This window comes from Canis aureus, chromosome 16 (genome assembly GCF_053574225.1).
Source record: "Canis aureus isolate CA01 chromosome 16, VMU_Caureus_v.1.0, whole genome shotgun sequence".
Lineage (NCBI taxonomy): Eukaryota > Metazoa > Chordata > Mammalia > Carnivora > Canidae > Canis > Canis aureus.
The window spans coordinates 19513949-19534884 of NC_135626.1; the positions used below are offsets into that span (position 1 = coordinate 19513949).

At 33.7% G+C, this 20936-nt stretch overlaps 1 protein-coding gene across 10 annotated transcripts in view; it reads left to right on the forward strand.

The window, feature by feature from the left end:
* NF1 (neurofibromin 1) overlaps positions 1-20936 on the forward strand; it is a 273767-nt gene that overhangs the window by 96163 nt on the left and 156668 nt on the right. For all 10 annotated transcript variants that reach the window (XM_077852082.1, XM_077852085.1, XM_077852077.1 and 7 more), the window contains 5 exons: positions 1789-1920; positions 9282-9416; positions 12548-12661; positions 17943-18022; positions 19728-19851. In XM_077852082.1, the coding sequence (XP_077708208.1) occupies positions 1789-1920; positions 9282-9416; positions 12548-12661; positions 17943-18022; positions 19728-19851 (585 nt within the window). The remainder of the gene's footprint in view (positions 1-1788; positions 1921-9281; positions 9417-12547; positions 12662-17942; positions 18023-19727; positions 19852-20936) is intronic.

A 20936-nucleotide genomic window follows, 5' to 3' on the forward strand; every position in this document is an offset into this window, starting at 1 on the left:
GAGGAAAGAAAAGAAATGTCTACTTTAGTTGACTAGTTTCAGAAGGGACACATTTAGTAACTGCTTAAAACACTATAATTTTTGCCAACTACATGATGCCTAGTTTTTAACACACATTTTATTTGAAAGTATATCTTTAACTTTTACGTTAAAATGAATAAATTTTTATATTATAAAAAATGGCAGTTATGAAAATCACTAAATCTTAAGTTAAAATCATATTATTTTAACAGATGCATCTGGTGTCATGTTACAATTTCAGCAATTATCGATACAGCATAATAGTTTGGATAGGATGTTATATGGGATGCATATCTCTTTAGTTACTAGTTTCTGACAAGATATTATGGGATCAGGAGAATGAGTAAGACAATTGTCTCAATGCATTTTGTGATCATGAAGCCTTTGGGCTTTAAGCTGATTAACACAAGCTGTATAAATTAATAAATATATGGTAATCAACTTGTGTTGATTGCTTGGGCAAGTCAAATGACTAAATTGACCAAAGGTTAAAAGAGTCCATTTTATAGCCAAACTGAAACTTGATCATTTGTTAGGAATTAGCTTAAATAAAGTAAGAGTTGGGGGAATAGCAGAAACAACCTTACTATCCAAAGAGAATTTATTTCTCCCTCACAGCTTTGGGGTCCCTTCCTATAAATAGAGTTCAGGATTCAAATTGTGTATTGTAAGTTAATCATATAATTTACTATCCAGTACCTAGAGTTTGTAATCTGATTTTAAGGTAATATAACCTAAAGTATTCTAGAATTATGGGTGAAGAAATTAGAAGTTGAAGTTGAGAAATAACTTCGTTTTGGATGAGAAGGAACCTAGACATAGGGTGTGACACCCTTACGTCCTCTTCTTGTGCTAGTTGCATCATTCTTCCAGGTACTTCCTATGTAGCGGGAGTGTCATAAGCTGGAAGCCTATGTTTGAAGTTGCCCCATTGCTGTGCATAATCTCCATATGGAATGAAAATTCATCCATTTTTGTAGTAACTGATAGATGGACTTTATAACTTTAGTGATTTTCATAACAAAGTAATGAATTTTAAAGTTAAATTAGATACTCTTCAAATAAAATAGGCATTAGAAACTAGAACCAAAGCCAAACAGGTGAAACTGAAATAGATAAATATTTACATAAAAAATTACCTTTATACACTAATTAGGTATGATCAGTTTGTCTTTGTGATGATCATTAGTCTTTTTGTGTATTGTACCATCATTGCATATCAATTTAAGATTATAGGTTTACTAATAGCTTTATTTCATTTACTAATTTTGTGTTGTACTTACCATTGTTGTTTGTAGGCATATTAAGTGATGGTTTTGCCACATATTCCTTCAACATTGTGTTGAACCACTAATCTTTTTTAAAGCTTTGATAATTAGCATTCTTACGTGGGAAAATATATACTATATACATATGTTTCTGAAATGTGTAAAATATTAAAGTTAAAAAAGGAAAAAGATTGGCTACAGAATTAGCTCTCTAAAGACTGTTTTTCAGATTCATTAACTTATCTGTTAGAAAATCAGTCTTATATTCTTGTGCACATGAAGCAATTTGTGTCATCATTATTATATTTTAAAATAAATGTATGGGTTAGTGTTTGAATTAAAGATATTATTTGAAGACTTTGGAAATCATGGTGTGTGTTTGCATGGTCTTAGAAAGTTATTCACAGAAGGATAAAACATAAGGCTACAATGTTAACCAGAGCGTAGAACTCATGCAAATTTGTACTTTTCCTCTCTTATGGTCTCTGTTTTTCTCCAGTCTGCATTGGATTGGTGGCCTAAGATTGATGCTGTATATTGTCACTCAGTTGAGCTTCGAAACATGTTTGGTGAAACACTTCATAAAGCAGTGCAGGGTTGTGGAGCACACCCAGCAATACGAATGGCACCGGTAAGATTAATCATAATTTGAATCCTACCTTCTTCCTATTGCATTTTCAGTATCTCTATCCTATTCTTGCTTTTTTGATTATTTTAGAAAATCAAATGAGTCCCTTTTCTATAACTGTGGTATGTTGTATATTGCAATATTGTTGCAATGCTAGTTATCTATTTTCACTATTTCAGTTAATTGAACTTATTTTTCTTAGAGAAATATTCTTACAAAATGCTGTTAAAATCTTCTTTTCTTCTCTTCTCTTCTCTTCTCTTTTCTTTTTTTTCTTCTTTCTTTTTCCTGTAGCTTTTCCTTAAGAATCAAAATATTTTGGTTTGAGCCTCATCTTTGGGGATGAGTAAGGGTGGCTTGACTCCTAGATTAAAATGAATGTTTCTACTAATACTCAGTTTTGCCTTTTGGATACTGAATATTCCCTGCATAGGAAATTAGAAATAAAATTAAACATTTTTATTTAAAATAAAAATATTTCATGTTTCAGCAAATATGCTTTGTGTGTTGCATATTGTATTGAAGTTTGTGTTTAACTTAGTAAAAGGAGTGTTTTTAAATTAGGTATTCTAATAGATTAATCTTCTTGTGGAATTTTAAAACTCATGGAACCAATTTAAACAGAGGATTATAGGGCAGCCCAGGTGGCTCAGCGGTTTAGCGCCGCCTTCAGCCCAAGGTGTGATCCTAGAGACCTGGGATCGAGTCCCACGTCAGGCTCCCTGCATGGAGCCTGCTTCTCCCTCTGCCTGTGTCTCTGCCCCCCCTCCCCCCTCTATCTCTCTCTATATATGTTAAAGATTTTATTTATTTATTCATGAGAGACATATATATGTTTCATTTTATTTTCATATGATTTATATATATATGTCTCTCATGAATAAATAGAATCTTTAAAAAAATAGAGGATTATAGGATTGTAGAAGTCATTTCTTGGTATTTGTGTATAGCAAGAGTATTACACATGGCAACTCTTGACATTGATTGGTGGTGCTTTGTCTTCTGCTTATTTTCTGTTCTTATTGGCTGCTGTTGCTCACATGATCAGATGCCAACCAGTCACTGTTTCGCAAGGGCTTCTGTAGCTGTATGACCCATTGTAACTACATCAGAAAAGTCCTTATTTCTTTGACTTTTCTCTGTATAGTTAGTTATAGTCACATCATGTCATTTCAAATGAAAATGTAGCTTTTTTTTTTTTTAAGATTTTATTTATTTATTCATGAGAGACACAGAGAGAGAGTCAGAGACACAGGCAGAGGGAGAAGTAGGCTCCATGGAGGGAGCCCGATGTGGGACTCGATCCCGGGACTCCAGGATCACACCCTGGGCTGAAGGCAGGTGCCAAACCACTGAGCCACCCAAGGATCCAGCATGTTTTTACCTATTGGTTTTATCTAGTAAATTATCCACTTCACACTTATAATTTAAACAGCTTCCTCCCTGGCATGCTTCTTTTTTCCCAAGTTCCCTTAGTAAAATATTTTGGTTTAATAAAGTTGTAGTTCACTCTTATCCAGTCATCAGTAATTGTTTCTGATGATTTTTTATCTCTGACGTTCAAATAGAGAAGTTTGCTATACCATATATTTTGGGATTCTCTAGTCTAAAAAATTATAGCCAAAGAGCATGGCAGTTATGTTTTATTCAATAAAATAAATAAAATAGTTATTTTTTAGTTGACTTTTTGTGATAACACAACTTAATTTTTTTAAAAATCAAAAATTCCAATCTAAGTTAATTGGAGGTAAACATAAGTAATTTACTTAAATGTCATTTAACTAGACATCACTTAAAAAGTTTGGAAAATACCTTAAAATAAATTGTTTAAAAAATACTCATTCTAAATATCTTCTAGGAAGTTAGAACTTTGACTTTTTAAGTTTTCTACTTCTTCTGGTAGAAAACTAATGACTTCCAACAATAGAAATTGGTAGAAAGTCTGGGAAGCCTGGGTGGTTCAGCAGTTGAGCTCCTGAGTTTGGCTCAGGTCATGGTCCTGGAGTCCCGGGATTGAGTCCCACATTGGGCTCCCTGCATGGAGCCTGCTTCTCCCTCTGCCTGTGTCTTTGCCTCTCTCTCTGTGTTTCTCCTGAATTAAAGAAAAGAAAAGAAAAGAAAAGAAATTGGTAGAAAGGTAATATTTACTTCCACTGTAATTTCAATATCCAGTTTACCAGCTATCTGCAATTTAATCTTATGTGCATGAAGACTGGAAAAAAAGATGAAACTAAATTATTCTTTTGAATAAAGACAAAATTTGATTGGTAGTCTGAAAATTTTCCCAACATTTAGAAGTTATTTTACTTCTTAGCTCTACTTATTAGCTGATTGTAGAAGGAACATACTATATTAATGAAAGTTATTTCATAAAAGCTGTAACTAGACGTTTTTTGGTCCAAGGACACCTATGATAAGAATTTGGTTTTTATTTCCTATTATTTTCTGAGTGTATCAGTATATATTTGATTGGCAGAATTGTTTTTAAGATGTTTATATTTATGTATATATGTATGAAATTGTGTGTATATGTACCCATATACGTATGTACGTATATATTGTACATAGTGGCTAAAGGAGAGCTTTCTGGCTGATACTCTTAGCAGGAAAAACAATTAACATATTTAATATGAAATAACTTTTTAGAATAATAAAATTTTATAATTTAGATGCTTCTTAGGTGAATCTTACCCCTCTTAAACCCAGTGAGTGAATAGTCAGATAACATACGTGGAAATATTGAGCTCTCCCACAAGCTGCCAGGCATAGTGTTAACACCAGGGAAGCATGATGAACTAAACAGACAAGGCACTTTCCCTCACAGAGATGCCAGTCTTGTAGATTTTGCTAGAAAACTTCTAATAAAGAGCTCACTACAGGTGGCCATCAAGTCTGGAAACACAGGAAATTGATAATAAATGATTTAATAAAGAAGTGACAGGGTATCTCAACCTTGGCACTATTGACATTTTGGAATGTTGTAGGGGACTATCCTATGTATTGTTGGATATTTCGCAGCATTTCTAGCCTCTAGCAACTACATGCCAGGAGTACCTGCCCTGCCAGTCCAAAAATGTCTCCAGACATTTCCAGTTATCCCCTGGGAGAGACAACTGCCTCCAATTGAGAACCACTGTATTACATGCATTACATGTTCAGTGGGTCATCCTCATTTGTATTGCCTCAGTTGATTCGTGTCTCTGATAAACCTGAGCCTTTGTCTTGTTACAGAAGTAGCAGTCAAAGAAGTTCAATCTGTAAGAAGGCTTTATAAACCACCCTGAATTTGGAGGTAGATATATTTCTTGTCAGAAAGCGCAATTTGAAGGTTTTTCTTTAACCAGGATGGACTCGTCTCTCTGTCACTCCCATTCATCACTCTGTTTTTTGGAGCTCTATAGAATACTTTCAATTCTTCTGTATGACAGCACTGAAGATACTTGATTAAAGTTCCCCTGTACTCCTCAGGTTTTGTTTTATTTTCATATGATTTTAGTATTGGGAGGGATTTTATTATTTCAGCTTTCTTTAAAAGCTTGTGGGATTTGTGTGTATGCTGTTTGATCTGCACAAATAACTGTTTAATGAATGACAGTCACATGATTAGTGAATGGTTGACTTTCATTTCAGTGTCTGTCCAGTTCTTCAGCTGTCTTCCTTCACTAGTGCATTACCTTGATCAAAGCAGGAGTTCTGTTTGGCTTGTCTAGCACTGGATTCCTGGCTCCTAGAACATGTAGTAGGCATTTAGTACATATTTGTTGAATGAGTGAATGAATTTCTTTCTTGATTTGTCTTTAAAACTCTCCTCTGTTTTGCTTCTCTTTTGGAAAGAATTCAACCTAACACTTTTTTCCAATTAAAATGACATATTAAAAGATCTGATTTTAGTGTTCCAGATGTGGTATAATTGAAGAATGCCATAACCTGCTGTGTCTGCATACCATGTTTCTACTAATGCATTTTAAAGTTTAAAGTTGCATTATTATCTTGGATTGAGCACTTGGTTGGTTAAATTTTTTAGTCTTTCCATATGAACATTGAGCCATAGCTTCTCCATTTTATATTTTTGTGATATTTTTTAAAGTTTGAAATATTTTTTAATCACTAATCATTTACTGTTTTAAAACTAAGGTAGTCTATTAATAACAAAAGTATGCATTTTCACAAATATGTGTAATTTCTGCACATTTTGTTTCTGAGATCCTGGCTCAAGAAATGCTCTTACATGTCTATATAGTCATAGTCTTAAATAAGTTAACAAATGGTTTGGGCTTTTAGTAAGCAGCTAAATATTCTCATTAATTAATTATTCCTGGGAATGACCACTTCTATTCTTTGTCAAAGAGCATGTACTAGCCTGGATTCTTACTAATATTTGCAGTATGGAAGGTCAATGAGTAAATTAATGAATGGATTATTTTTCTTACATTTCTAGTTCAGAAATACATTTCTTCTTTAGCTTTGTTGTTCCTGATTTTATATAATCCCCCAATTGGTTATTAATTAAAAGGTATTTGAATTGAAAACTCTGTTTAACCTTTTCAAGTCTTTACCACATATTAGGCAGCAGTGCTAGAACAAAATTTATATGCTGATACTGGAGATGTAGAGATGACATAATTGAACTATTACCTAGCTTTTTGAAAATGATTATTGAATAAGAGATAATTATTCTGTTAATTGTTCTCTGTTCTGTGGTCCTGTGCAATAGCTGCATCAGGGAAGGGGAGTTATGCTTAGTTACAATTTACTAAATAAATTTGTTTAGTGAAAGTTGATCACTTTGATCTAAGGTGTTACCATGACTTAGAATGAAAAAAGAATAGAATTTAATGGGAGCAGACAGCAAAAGCAGAATTTATTAAATACATTTGGTAAGATATTGCCAATGGGATTATAAAATAAAAGCAAGCAGTATTTGTAAGTTTTGCTGTTTCTTTCCTGTAGTGACATTTTTGAGCATTAATGTGTATGTTTTCCCTTTGAGGCAAAAACCCTGCAGCGTTCTAGGGTGTACTAACAAATGTGTCTTATACTGAAACATTGAGAATTGTGGCTGTGTGTTACAGATATATATGCATCTCGACTTTTTACCTTTGAAAGACAGCCCATTTACTTGGACATTATTAATATTGGATGCACAGATGCTGGATAGCCTGTTATTTGTTATTTGCAATTTCTCCAAAGAAGCCATACAGATGCCCAACAGGCACATGCTCAACATCACTAAACATCAGAGAAGTGCAAATCAAAACCAAAGTGATAAATCACCTCACTAGTCAGAATGATTAGAAAAAAGTCAAGAATTAACAGATGTTGGCAGGATGTGGAGATAAAGGAACCCTGCACATTGTTGGTCAGAATGTAAATTGGTACAGACGCTAGGGGAAATAGTACGGAGATTTTTTAAAAAATTAAAAATAGAGATATTATACAATCCAGCAACTCTACTCCTAGATACTTATCTGAAGAAACAAAAACCCTAATTTGAAAAGACATGCACCCCTGTGTTCACTGCAACATTATTTATAATAGCAAGATATGGAGGGAACCTAAGTGTCCATCATACACACTGGAATATTACTCAGCCATAAAAAAGAATGAAATCTTGCCATTTGCAACAACGTGGGTAGACCTTGGTATTATGTTAAGTCAGACAAAGATAAATACTATATGATTTCACTTATATTTAGAATCTAAAAAACAAAACAGAAACAGAATGATAGATATAGAGATCAAACTGATGGTTGTCAGAAGGGAAGGGCCATGGATGGGAACAATGAAATAGGTGAAGGAGATTAATTTAACTTTCTTTCAGTTGTAAAATAACTAAGACATGAGGATGTAATGTACAGCATAGGGAATATAATCAATAATGTAACCATTTTTAATATTTTTATTATTTTTTTTTTAGATTTTATTTATTCATGATAGAGAGAGAGAGAGAGGCAGAGACACAGGCAGGGGGAGAAGCAGGCTCCATGCTGGGAGCCTGACGCGGGACTTGATCCCGGGACCCCAGGATTGCGCCGCGGGCCAAAGGCAGGTGCCAAACCGCCGAGCCACCCAGGGATCCCTCCCATTTAAAAAAAAATACTTATTTTATTATTTATTTATGAGAGAAAGAGAGGGGCAGAGATACAGGCAGAAGGAGAAGCAGGCTCCATGCAGAGAGCCAGACGTGGGACTTGATCCCAGGTCTCCAGGATCAGGCCCTGGGCTGAAAGCAGTGCTAAACCGCTGAGCCACCTGGGCTGCCCCTGTTGTAACCATTTTGAATGGTGACAGATGGTAACTGGACTTACTGTGGTGACCATTGTGTAATGTATATAAATATTAAGTCATTATGTTGTACACCTAAAACTAAAAACATAAATAAATAAAGGGGTATGTGTCAGAACTTGATTTTTTTGTGTCGTTTTAAATGAAGGGGGCTATTTGTAACAGTATAAAACAGTATAAAAGGTGGTTTTATGTCCAGAATGCAATTGTTGGATTTTTTGTTGAATAACATTCGTAATTATGGCATCAGCATAGCATCAACCATACTGTCTCTGTAATTGAAGCACGTTTTTTGTGCTTCATGCAGACTTACGTAGTGTAGACTTTTGTGACTTACGCTTGTCAAAGAGTTCTTTCTCTGTTTTACTAATATTCTTCAGGCAAAATACATGCATCCTATTAACTTGAGAGAGGTGGAACACCTTGAAGGAAAAAGCAAAACTTACGGTTAACTGTTAAATACAGTGATTGCCAATATGGCATATTTCATATTTCATCAAGTCTAAGAAACATGTATTTTTAGTTTTTAACATCTCTGAAATTGGGACTGCATCTTATTTGTCTGGTGTCTTAAGAGTTGTTGGTCTTTCATTTCTTGTGGAACATTAACAATGCAATTATTAAAATTAATGTAGAATCTATGAAATATCTGTATATTTGTGTGAGATAAATGTTTGTTAAATGAATGGTTCAGTGTATGTATTTGTGAGAGCAATAGACTAAATATTTTATCCCTAATGTTTCCACATTTTGGAAAATCGTTTTTTTACGTAGGAGTCAACTTGATACTAAAGTGTTTAGTATTTTTAATAGATTTTCACTTTATGACACATTATATATAAGAATAATATAGATGCTGCAAAAATAGTTTCCATTTGTTTGTTTTTTAAATTTAATAATATTAATCTTTTACTTACTTTTGGATGCTTCTACTCATACCATACATATGATGGGATAAAATGTCTCTTTTTTTCAAAGATTTCTCTAATGGATTTATTTTTAAAAGTTAGATAGCTATTGTCTTGAATTTGATGTCTGATTTTTACAAGGTGATGACATATTTTTGTTTTTATTTTTAGAGTCTTACATTTAAAGAAAAAGTAACAAGCCTTAAATTTAAAGAAAAACCTACAGACCTGGAGACAAGAAGCTATAAATATCTTCTCTTATCCATGGTGAAACTAATTCATGCAGATCCAAAGCTCTTGCTTTGTGTAAGTATTTTTTATGAAAGGCCTTGAAATTACTACAATAACTTAATTTGGCTTACGTGAAACACCAAGACCTTGGAGATGATTATTAGCTAAAGAATACTCACTGATCCTTTCTGATCATGCTTGAAACCTAAGACATCTTTAAGAAAACTTATAGAGAAGTTACATTTCTTTAATGCTACTATAATTAAATTTCTTAACCTTTCTCCTTAATTTCCCCTATCATTAAATAACATATTTTGGTGAGATCTTTCTTAGCCTTGTTTCCAGGTTTATTCTATTTAGACATTGTCCTGGAATGGGGATGGAGGTAATGAAATGAACATAAATCCAAGTTTTTTCTCATATTCACAGTTGGTTTTTAAATCTCCAATTGCGATTGCCAAACCATTTAGCTTTCTTATTTCCCTTTCTTCTGTCATCAACCTATTATCACTGGCTTCGCCTGAAAATACTGTATTGGAAGGAGAAGGAGGTAGATGGGTGTGGTTAGCACTTAACTATTGTTATAACTTTGCTTTTGCAGCCTCAGATGGTATTTGATTCCTGGGGCACCACTGTAGTACACAAAGTAGTGAGGAACTACCAGATGTAAATGAGTGCTAGTTATATAAGTAATTGAACGCATAGGCTCTGGAGACAGACTGATGATGTGATTTTAGGTGACTTAATCTCTCTGTCTTCCTTTTCTTATAATGATGATAATAGTCCCTGTCTCAGAGAGATTGTTAAGAAGCTTGAGATAGTATAGTCATGCTTTTAGGAATGAACAATGTTTAATAAATGCATAATTAGCACCAAATGTTAACTATTATTACTATTAATAAAATACAATCGACATTAATATTAATGTTATTAATGCCCCAAATATGGCAGTTTTGTATTTTGAAGGTCATAGGTTAACATGTGTAACCTTTGTTGAAGTTTCTACCCTGGAGAGCAGCTTCTGGAAAAATTTCTTAGTGCTTTGGCAAAAGTTTTTATAAGTGCTGACAAGGTGCTTTCAAATTACTATATATAGGAGTTCATAACTTGATGTCCATATGTTCAAGAGTTCTGTGAACCCCTTGAATTAAAAAAAAATGTGTACATGAGTATTTTTTCTGCAGAGAAGTGAGAGAGGGGAGAGATACACAGAATTCTTAAAGGGATTAGTAATGCCAAAGGAAGGCCTGTGATATTTTGAATTCTTTGAGAAGCCCATCCAAATTTGGGAGTTCTATAGAATAAATTGTTAGAATCTGACATGGAAAATTCCATAGAGCCTTATCAGTGAGACTGTGAAAATAATTAAATCCCCTGTCTCCTCACATCTTTGTAGCATAAATTATTTTCAGTGGGATTTCATCATGCATTTTGTGTAATATATTCATACCACTCTGCATGCCTGTACATCAGAGTAAAGAATGCACCAGTCACTGGTGTCTTCAGTGTTCAATATTTCATTAATCAAAGAATAAGAATTTAAACAAAACTTGGTATTTTCCAAGGTTGAAATTTAGCCAGCTGAAGTCATTTAATTGAAATTAGTCTCTTTGCTGCCATCTAGTGGTGAAACAACTTTTCTCAGCATAACCAAAGTTAAAATAGTGACTCATTGTAAATAATTATTCTTATTTACACGAAGAATTCTAAATCGTAGTAAGTAGGAGCAATATAGGAATAACTACTAAATGATGTCAGTCATGGTATTTTTAAGGTAACATGATTTGATTGTCTACGATTCCTACCATCTCTGCCATAATCCACTGCTTTCATTTTGTCAGGCCTCCTAATGGCCCAGCTCATACTCTCTTCTACCTCCCTGTAAACATTTCTCTGCACTGGAGTTAAACTTATGCTGATGTCTTTAGCAAGAAAATCTTATCATGCCTCTTGCCCAGCTTAGAACCTTTTAGTAGAAATTGCCCTTGGAATAAAGACCAAACTCCGCATAGACCTACAGGGGCATGCACAGTCTGACTCCCACCCGCCACGTCTGCCACATCTAGCATCCTCTTTTTCTCTCTTTTTTACTGTCGTCACGGTGGTCTGTCTTTCCTTCCATCTTACCTACTACATTCCTTCATACCTTCTCTTGCTCTTCCTTCTGCTTATGATCTGCTTCCCTATTCTGGCTAATTTTGAGCAATTAGCTACTAGCCTGAGGGAGCCTCTCTGCCTGTGCCCCCTTTCTCTAGTTAGGTTCTCCAAGCAGCACGTACCTTTGCAGTTCTTGTCTCATTTGCAGTTTCACAGTTGTTGGGCTGGTTATTTTATTGATGTTGGCCTTTTCCACCAGACTTCCATGTTCTTAGAGGGTAGGAAACACATCTTTTTAATGCTCTGTCTTCAGCTTTCAGTAAATGTTACTGAGTTATTCGTGAATGAACCTAAATTTTATAAAGTAAGCCAACAGTTTTGAATTACAAATATCTTAGGATGAGGGTTTACCTTATCATTATAATGAGAAGGAATCCATAGTTAGCAAAATAAAATGGGGGCATAAGTTGCATTGGTCTCACTTCAGTGAACCACATAGGAGCATCTGGGTGGCTTGGTTAAGTGTCCAACTCTTGGACAGCTCAGGTTGTGAGATCGAGCCATGTTGCAGGCTCTGCGCTCAGCAGGGAGTCTGCTGGAGATTCTCTCCTCCCTCTGCCACCCACCCCCAATAAATTCAAAACCAATCAGTTCCAAACCAGAGGTATATTATTTAGCTAGTGTAGTGTTGGTGAAAAAAATTTACCTACTCTTTATATTGATATGATTTTAATTAAAAAGCTAATACCTAGCTTTTATTTTCTTTTAATTAGGATTTTCTCTGGACATTATTCACATGAAGAAAGTATAGATGTAAATTAAGTGAATCCTTAACAAAAGCAATATTGACTTTTAAAAAAATTCCACAATTATTGTAGCTTGTTGAGATATGATTCACATACCATAAAATTGACCATTTTAAAGTATACAATTCAGTGGTCTATAGTATATTCACAAGATTGTGCAGTGTCACCATTATCTAATTCTAGAATATTTTCATCACCATAAAAAGAAGCCTAGTGTACCCATTAGCAGGCATCTTCATCCTCTTATCTTTAGCTCCTGGATAGATAGTTTTTTTAAATTGAACTTGCTTTTTTTCCTTGCAGAATCCAAGAAAACAGGGACCTGAAACCCAAGGCAGTACAGCGGAGTTAATTACAGGACTTGTCCAGCTGGTCCCTCAGTCACATATGCCAGAGATTGCTCAGGAAGCAATGGAGGTGAGGAGAGATGAATTCTAGGCTCTGGAAAGGAAGTACATTCTTCATGTACATTCTTCATGTTTCTTTTGTTTGTGGTTTCAGTGAGTGATAGGTGTCATTTCTGGACATCTGTCAGAGATGGCATTTCTAGAAAATGATATGTTTGTTTTTTGTATGCTGTTTTAAGAACTCGATAGAAAGAAGGGGTTTTTACTTTATGAGCAGAAACATTGTGCAAATTCATATATTTCATACAAAACCTTAAAATTTTCTTTTTTTTTTTTTTTTTAAATATTTTATTTATTTATTTGAAAGAGAGAGAGAGGCAGAGACACAGGCAGAGGGAGAAGCAGGCTCCATGCAGGGAGCCCGACGTGGGACTCCATCTTGGGTCTCCAGGATCACCCTAGGCTGCAGGTGGCACTAAACCGCTGTGCCACCAGGGCTGCCCTAAAACCTTAAAATTTTCTAATTGTAGTTGACTTTTTGGAGTTTTTAAAATATATATTGAATTTTAAATTGAGGTCTAATTACATATCATAAAGTTTACTCTTAAAGTATTTAGTACAGTATTTTTCACTATATTCACAAGGTTGTGCAGCCATCATCACTGTCTCGTCCTGAAATATTTTTGTTACCCTAAAATGAAACCCTGGAATTCTCCATTCCCGTATAACCCCAGCCACTGGCAATCACTAATCTGTTTTCTTTCTGTCTTTATAGATTGGTTTATTCTAGCCATTTCATATAAATAGAACCATAAAATATGTGGCTTTTTGTTTCTGGCTTCTTTCATTTAACATGTTTTCAAGCTTCATCCATATTGTAGCATGTAATAATACTTCAGTGTTCTTTATTGCCAAATAATATTCCAGTATATGCATACATGACATTTTGTTTGTTCATTTGTTGATGGATATTTGGTATTGTTTTTACTTTTTGGCTATTATAAGTAATGCTGCTATGAAAATTTGTATAAAAGTTTTTGTGTGAATATATCTCTTAGGTATATATACCTGCCAGTGGAATTGGTGGGTCGTATGGTAATTCTGTTTAACTTTTTGAATGAGCAAACTGTTTTCCAAAGTGACTACATCCTTTTCTACTCCCACCAGCAGCATATATGGGTTTTGTTTCTCTGTTCTTGCCAACACTTACATTGTCTTTTGGATTATAGCCATCCTAGTAGGTGTGAATATAGTTGACTTAAATTTTTTTTTTAATAATGATTGGTAAATACAGTTTTATAATGTTAGTTTATATAGTTTTATAAATATAGTTTTATAAAATTTAAAACCATCTTACTGAAGTATGATTTACATATAAATAAAAAATCATGTAAGATTTATAGTATTTCTAGTCACCCTGGGAAAGTTCTGTGTCCTGTGCCCCACTCCGTGTCCCAGATTCCACTGATCTCATTCCTATTGTAGATTAATTTTGCCAGTTCTGGAAGTTCCTATGACTGAAATCTTCTGCTATATATTTCTTTTTGTCTGGCCTCTTTCACTCACAAGTTTGAGATTCATCCCGGATATTACATGTGTTACTTCCTTTTTTTTTTTTTTTAATTGTTGATAAATACTCTGTTTACTGATTAAAGCAGTTTATTCACCTGTTAATGGCCAGTTAGGTGAACATATCCATCATTGTTGAAAGTTGTCTTGTGCTCCTTTGTGTTTCCTTCCTCCCTCTCTCCTCTTACTGTCCTGTCTGCTCTCATCCTTTCCTGGCAACCATTCACTTGCTTGCTGTTATTGCAGGTTAACTTGCATTTTATATAAGTGGTATTATAAAGTATCTTTTCTTTTTGTCTTCTTTAACTGTGTGCTCATCATAAATTCATATATGTTGCTGCATGTATATTGCTGTATAATGTTCCATTTTGTGGCCAGAGCAAAATTTATCCCTTTACTTATTGATAGATATTTATGTTGTTTCTAGTTTTTGGCTATTACAAATAAAATTTCTAGAAACATTTATTACAGATTTGTATATGTGTCTACACATATGCTTTTATTTCTCTTGGGTGAATACTAAAGAATGCAAAAATTTTACTATGTGGTCTTTATGAGAGACACAGCTTAAATATAAAGACACTGTGTGGTTGATATTTCAAGGACAGGAAAATATGCCATACATATATAAACTCAAGAAAGCTGGAGTAATATACAAATACCGAGTTTAAAGCAGGACGCGTTACTGGTGACAAAGTGGGACATCTCATTATTACAAAAGTGCCTAATCTACCCAGAAAATAAAACTTTATGAACCTAAAAGCAAAGCTTCAAAATATATAAATATATATATGAAGTAGAGCTAGACAAATTCAGTTGTAGTGGGATATGTGAGCATACTTTTCTCAAAGCCTAATAGAATAAATAAGCCCCCAAAATAGTAAGGATAGAAGATTTGAACAAGATTAACAGGACATATATAGAACATTGCACTCAATAAATACTTTCTTTGGGGATCCCTGGGTGGCGCAGCGGTTTGGCGCCTGCCTTTGGCCCAGGGCGCGATCCTGGAGACCCGGGATCGAATCCCACGTCGGGCTCCCGGTGCATGGAGCCTGCTTCTCCCCCTGCCTGTGTCTTTGCCTCTCTCTCTCTCTCTCTGTGTGACTATCATAAATAAATAAAAATTAAAATAAATAAATAAATACTTTCTTTTCAAGTGCACATGGAACGTTCAATATATCCTGAGCATGAAGTAAGTCTCAACAATCTAAAAGATTGAAATCATTCAGAATTTTTTGGTGACTGCAGTGTAATTAAGCTAAAAATCCATAATAAAAAGCTTTATGAAATATCAAATGAATATGTTATGTTTTTATTCATACTCTACTAGTAGGAATGTAAATTAGTACAACCATTGTTAAAAATTGTTTTGCGATATCAACAAAGTAAACATAAGACCTAGCAGTTCTATTCTAAGGTATGTATCCAATAGAAATGCATATGTATGTTTACCAAAAGATACATTCAAAAAATATTAATAGTATAATTTGTAAAAAGTACTCAACCCCCTCTCCCCCTCCAAGACTGGAAGCAACTTAAATATATCAACAATAGAATAGATAAATAATTTTGGTTATATTCATTCCATTGATTACAACAGTGAAAAAAGAATGAGCTATTCCTGCTAAATGCAGAGCATGGATGAATCAGTATCACAAGCATAATGGTCAGTGAGAACAGCCAAACACAAAAGAGAACACACTCTGTGATTCCCTTTATATAAATAACAAATAGGCAATAGTAATCTGTGGTGGTAGAAGTCAGAACAGTGGCTACCTTTGTCAAGCACTAATGATTAAAGGGAATATGAAAAGGGCTTCTAGGCACTGACAGTGTTGATCTGGGTAATAGTTACATGGAGTATGCACATTTGTAAAAATTCTTTGAGCTATATACTTAAGATTTGCTGCTTTATTGTTTGTACTATATGTTTCATTTTACCAAAAATGTTTTAGCATTCATTGTTTGACCCATTGCTTATATTTGTGTACATTGCTGTTGGACCTATAAATTGGTATACTTCTTGCATTCTCGTTGGGAGGCTATTTGATAGTATTTGACAGAAGCAGGGCAAATATCCATTTTTTTGTCCAAATAATTCAATTCCTGTATTTTTTTTTTAATTCTGTAAATACAATTCAGAGGGAGTAAGCTACATACACACACACACACACACACACACACACACATATATATGTGCTTATTGCTCTGATTTATAATGAGAGAATATTAGAGAATTTAAAATACTCACTAGTAAGAACAGGTTAATATTCAGTGATAACATTTCACCTTGGTGAATTAATAAACATCCATTAAAACATATAGATCACATGGAAATATGGAAAAATGTTTATGAAATGTCACATGAGTATACTGTGTTTAGACCTTTGTTAAAATACATGTGGAAAATAAAATGGAAGGGAACATAACAAGGAAAGCAATCATAATAAGGCAGGGAAACAGTTAACATGTTGTCTTTCATTATGATAAAAAGTGTTTCTTTAAACAGAACTATAAATAGAGAATTTGCCATTTAAAGAGTCAGTAAACTGTACTGTTTTTATACAATAGTGACAATTGAATGTAAATTAGTGTTGTTTTTCCTTGGTATGAGAGCTAAAATTTTTGAAGATTCTCACAATGAATTGAAGCTTTTCATTATATATCTAAAACTAATTATAATAAAAGTGTTTGAAATAAGATAATACAGGTCTGGTCTTTATATCAATTATAAGTTTTAGGATTATAAAATGGTCTATGGTCTCAGGTTAGACATTTATATATTTTCCTAATGTAAGGCAAGTTATTAATGCAAATATTAGCAGTTTGTGCATTTGATTTGCTTTTAAGAGAAGTCCGTTCTCATTATTTGTTCCAAATAGCATTTTATTGGAGTTTTAATAAAAGGTTTTAAAGGGGAGTATAGAATCACCAAATATACTGACCAAGGACTGAGAAGAATATGTGTAGCTCAGTGGTGTCCCTCTGGGGGAATGTCCCTCCACTGTGGAATTGGAGTTAAGATAGGGCAAGTTTCAAGGAAGAGTCTTGTCTTTTCCCCTGTATACTTTGATGGTCTTTATTTATTTAATAATGGTGTTTTTGTATGTTAGCTTGTCTTGTATGTTTTGTATGTTTTTGTTTGTATATTTTAAGTAAATTGCTTAATTCCTGTTACTGTTCTGTAAACCAAAATCCAATTTCCGTTCTATTTTTAATTGGAATATTTAACAATGAATAATCTGCAATGAATTGCGAAGTCTATTTTGCTCTTCTTTTCTCTCTTGTTTTTGGAAATAATTGGTCTTTTCTGTTCCAAAAGAATTTGTGGTGAGGAAGATAACTTCTGCTTTATCTGTTGGCTTTGAAGAAAAATATTGTTGTGTGTATTAATTTTGGTGAATTCTCCTTACTTAGGCATTTTTTTTTGTTCCATTGAGTTCTTTGACACTTATTGAAATTACTTAAAGTAGTTAAAGTAGTTTTAAAGTCTTAAAGTAGTTTTTACATGTCTATATTGCTCCTCTGAATTCATCAATCATTTAATTATATCCCAGTATGGCATTTAAAGTAGGACTAATAGAAATAAAATGATTTGATTCTACATATATTATTCCCTAGAGATTTGAGTTCTTCAGAGTTTTTCTCTTTTGCCTTATACTGTGTGTTAAGTCTACAATTAAATAGCTTGGTTTGTTAGCATTTGTAAAATAAGTATTCCAGTGTTACATTTACCAAAAAAACTTTTGAGTGACTCTTCTCTCTTTTTTAAAATTCAGGCTCTGCTGGTTCTTCATCAGTTAGATAGCATTGATTTGTGGAATCCTGATGCTCCTGTAGAAACATTTTGGGAGATTAGGTATGTATGTACTTTTATTTTTTAATTCAGTTTAAGATTTTATTTTGTGTTTATTTTTTGTGTTTAGATGTTAACTCTGTGGTACTTGGTTTATTGTAAAATTTTATTTGCAGAGGTTTTATGATTTTATATTTTATTTGGCTTAAAATTATTACTACTATTTTTTGGCTTAAAATTATTAATTAGATTACTTGTTTTAACTGCAAGAATTGCTGTCACAGCAATTTAGAATGTAAATTTTTAAAATTGTGCATAATTTTATTACCCAGCCATAAGTACTCTTACTTGTGTTCTTTTCTGTTTCAGATTTCTGTGTAGTACAACTGTATTTTAAATTGTTTATTATAAGCTTAGAATGTTAAAACTTTGTAATGTTAATAATGTGTTTATAAAACTATGGTCTTTTATAAATAACCTGTAATACCAGTGATTTGTGTAAGTGAATTAATATCTGCCTAAAAGGTAAAAATATATACGGAGTTTTATAATTTATTTCCTAGCTTATATAAATTATTATATTTTAAAGAGCACAAAGGTAACATATTGAAAGGATGGGAATGTCTAAGCCTGAGGTTTTGTCATTATCTTGTCATAGAGGTAGGTGCACTAAGTCACCTGGCAGCTGAGTTAAATCCTAGACACAGAGCAGTATTCTTTGATAGTCATATAATGTGATTTGATAGTAATCATATATGTAATTTAAAATTTTCTAGTTGCCACATTACAGAGAATAAGCAGGTAATATTTTAATATTTTTAAACCCAGTACATTTAGAAATTATTTTAATATGTAATCAGTATGAAAGTTATTAGGATATTTTACATTCTTTTTTTCATTAAGTCTTCAAAAAATTTTTTTTAAGATTTTTAAAAATTTATTTATTTATGAGAGAATTCACAGAGAAAAGCAGAGAAATAGAGGGAGATGAGGCTCCCCATGGGGAGCCCAATGTGGGACTTGATCCTGAAACTCCAGGATCATGCCCTGAGCTGAAGGCAGATGCTCAATCACTGAGCTACCCAGTCATCAAAATTTGCTTGCATTCCATACTTAAAGCACATTTCAGTTTGGGCAAGCTACATTTTAAATGCTTAGTAGCTACATGTGGCTGGTTAGTGGCTACTATATTGGACAGTGTGGCTGTAGAGTAGGGATCAGCAAACTTCTCTAAAAGGTGGAGTAGTAAATATTGTAGTGTTGGTGGGCCAGATAGTCTCCATCAGAACTATTTGGTTCCACCATTGGAGCATGAAAGCTATCATACATGATACGTAAATGAATAAGTATGGCCATGTTCCACTAAAACTTTATTTACAAAAGCAAATAAGGACTGGATTTGGCCTATAGGCAGTTGTTTTCAGATCCCTGCTTTAGAGCACTGAGTTTACGTACAGTCTGCTGTGTGCGTGGTCTGTCATTTCTTCTTGAGTCTTCTGCAAAGATGATATAAATGGATGACACAACTGGGAGTTTGGGGGGTTAGAGGATTTAGAATTGCTTTGTTTTTTTTTTTTTTAACATAATCTGTAGACTTAATTCCCTTTGATTATCATACTGTTAACATTTTGATAACCATTTTTCTAAAATCCTAGCTTCTCTCAACTTGTATCTGTTATGAGAGAATGTCATTCTTATGTATTTTGAGGTTATTTATTGAGGTTATTTATTGACGATACTGATAACAGTGAACTTTATGTTATTGCAGCTCTCAAATGCTTTTTTACATCTGCAAGAAATTAACTAGCCATCAGATGCTTAGTAGCACAGAAATTCTCAAATGGTTGAGGGAGATTTTGATCTGCAGGAATAAATTTCTTCTTAAAAATAAGGTAAGCAAAATGACATCTTTAAAATGGAAGAATATTTGGGGGATAATCGGTAGAGATTAAAGAGATGTATGTTAGCTAAATTAAGTCTTAATGTTAGCTTTTCCTGTCTACAAAGTCTTCAAAGGAAATATATGTGCCAGAAGATGATGACTGACAAGTTAACATTTTAAAAATATTCTGAGCCTTTGTCCTTAGAGCTGCAATTCTGATAAATTCTAGTTAAGCAGGACTCTGTGAGATCTAGGTCTAGGAGGAATGGGGCTGCTATAATTAAATTAGATTGAGAAACATATTCCATCTTAAGTTTGTGCACAGGGCTTGAGTCCTTATGCATTATGGTTTAGGCTAGTTCAGAGAATGGTATCTATCAAGAAACTGAAGGGAAGAGGTTGAGGGTGTTTCATCTAAGTTTTATTTATATTCCTTCCATAACAGTTTCACCTCTTCGAATATCTGAGTTTTCTTCCTTAGTGTTGAATGAAAAGTTTTATTTATTTATTTATTTATTTATTTATTTATTTATTTATTTATTTATTTAAATTTTTATTTATTTATGATAGTCACACAGAGAGAGAGAGAGAGGCAGAGACACAGGCAGAGGGAGAAGCAGGCTCCATGCACCGGGAGCCCGACGTGGGATTCGATCCCGGGTCTCCAGGATCGCGCCCTGGGCCAAAGGCAGGCGCCAAACCGCTGCGCCACCCAGGGATCCCAAATGAAAAGTTTTAATTCTGAACTATTAAAATATGGGGACAGAGTGTTAGGGGGTTAGAGAAGAACTTTATATTTCTTTTATAAAGTTTCTATAGTCAATTAGAATTCTTTTCTATTATGGCATAATTTAAGGAATACTTGATCCAATGAATTTTTACCTATTTCTGGAATCATAGCTACAAAAAAATCCCAAACGTATTAAACTCATGCTTTTCAGTGTCCCATGCAGCTTGTTAAATTTCTTTGTTTACACATGGACTAATGGTGAGTTGGCATCTGAGCAGACTCCAGGGTTTCATACCCTTGCCTGTGGTGTAATTCTCCAGAGTATAAGCATTAGTAATACAGTAATCTGTATTTGTCTGGTCAGT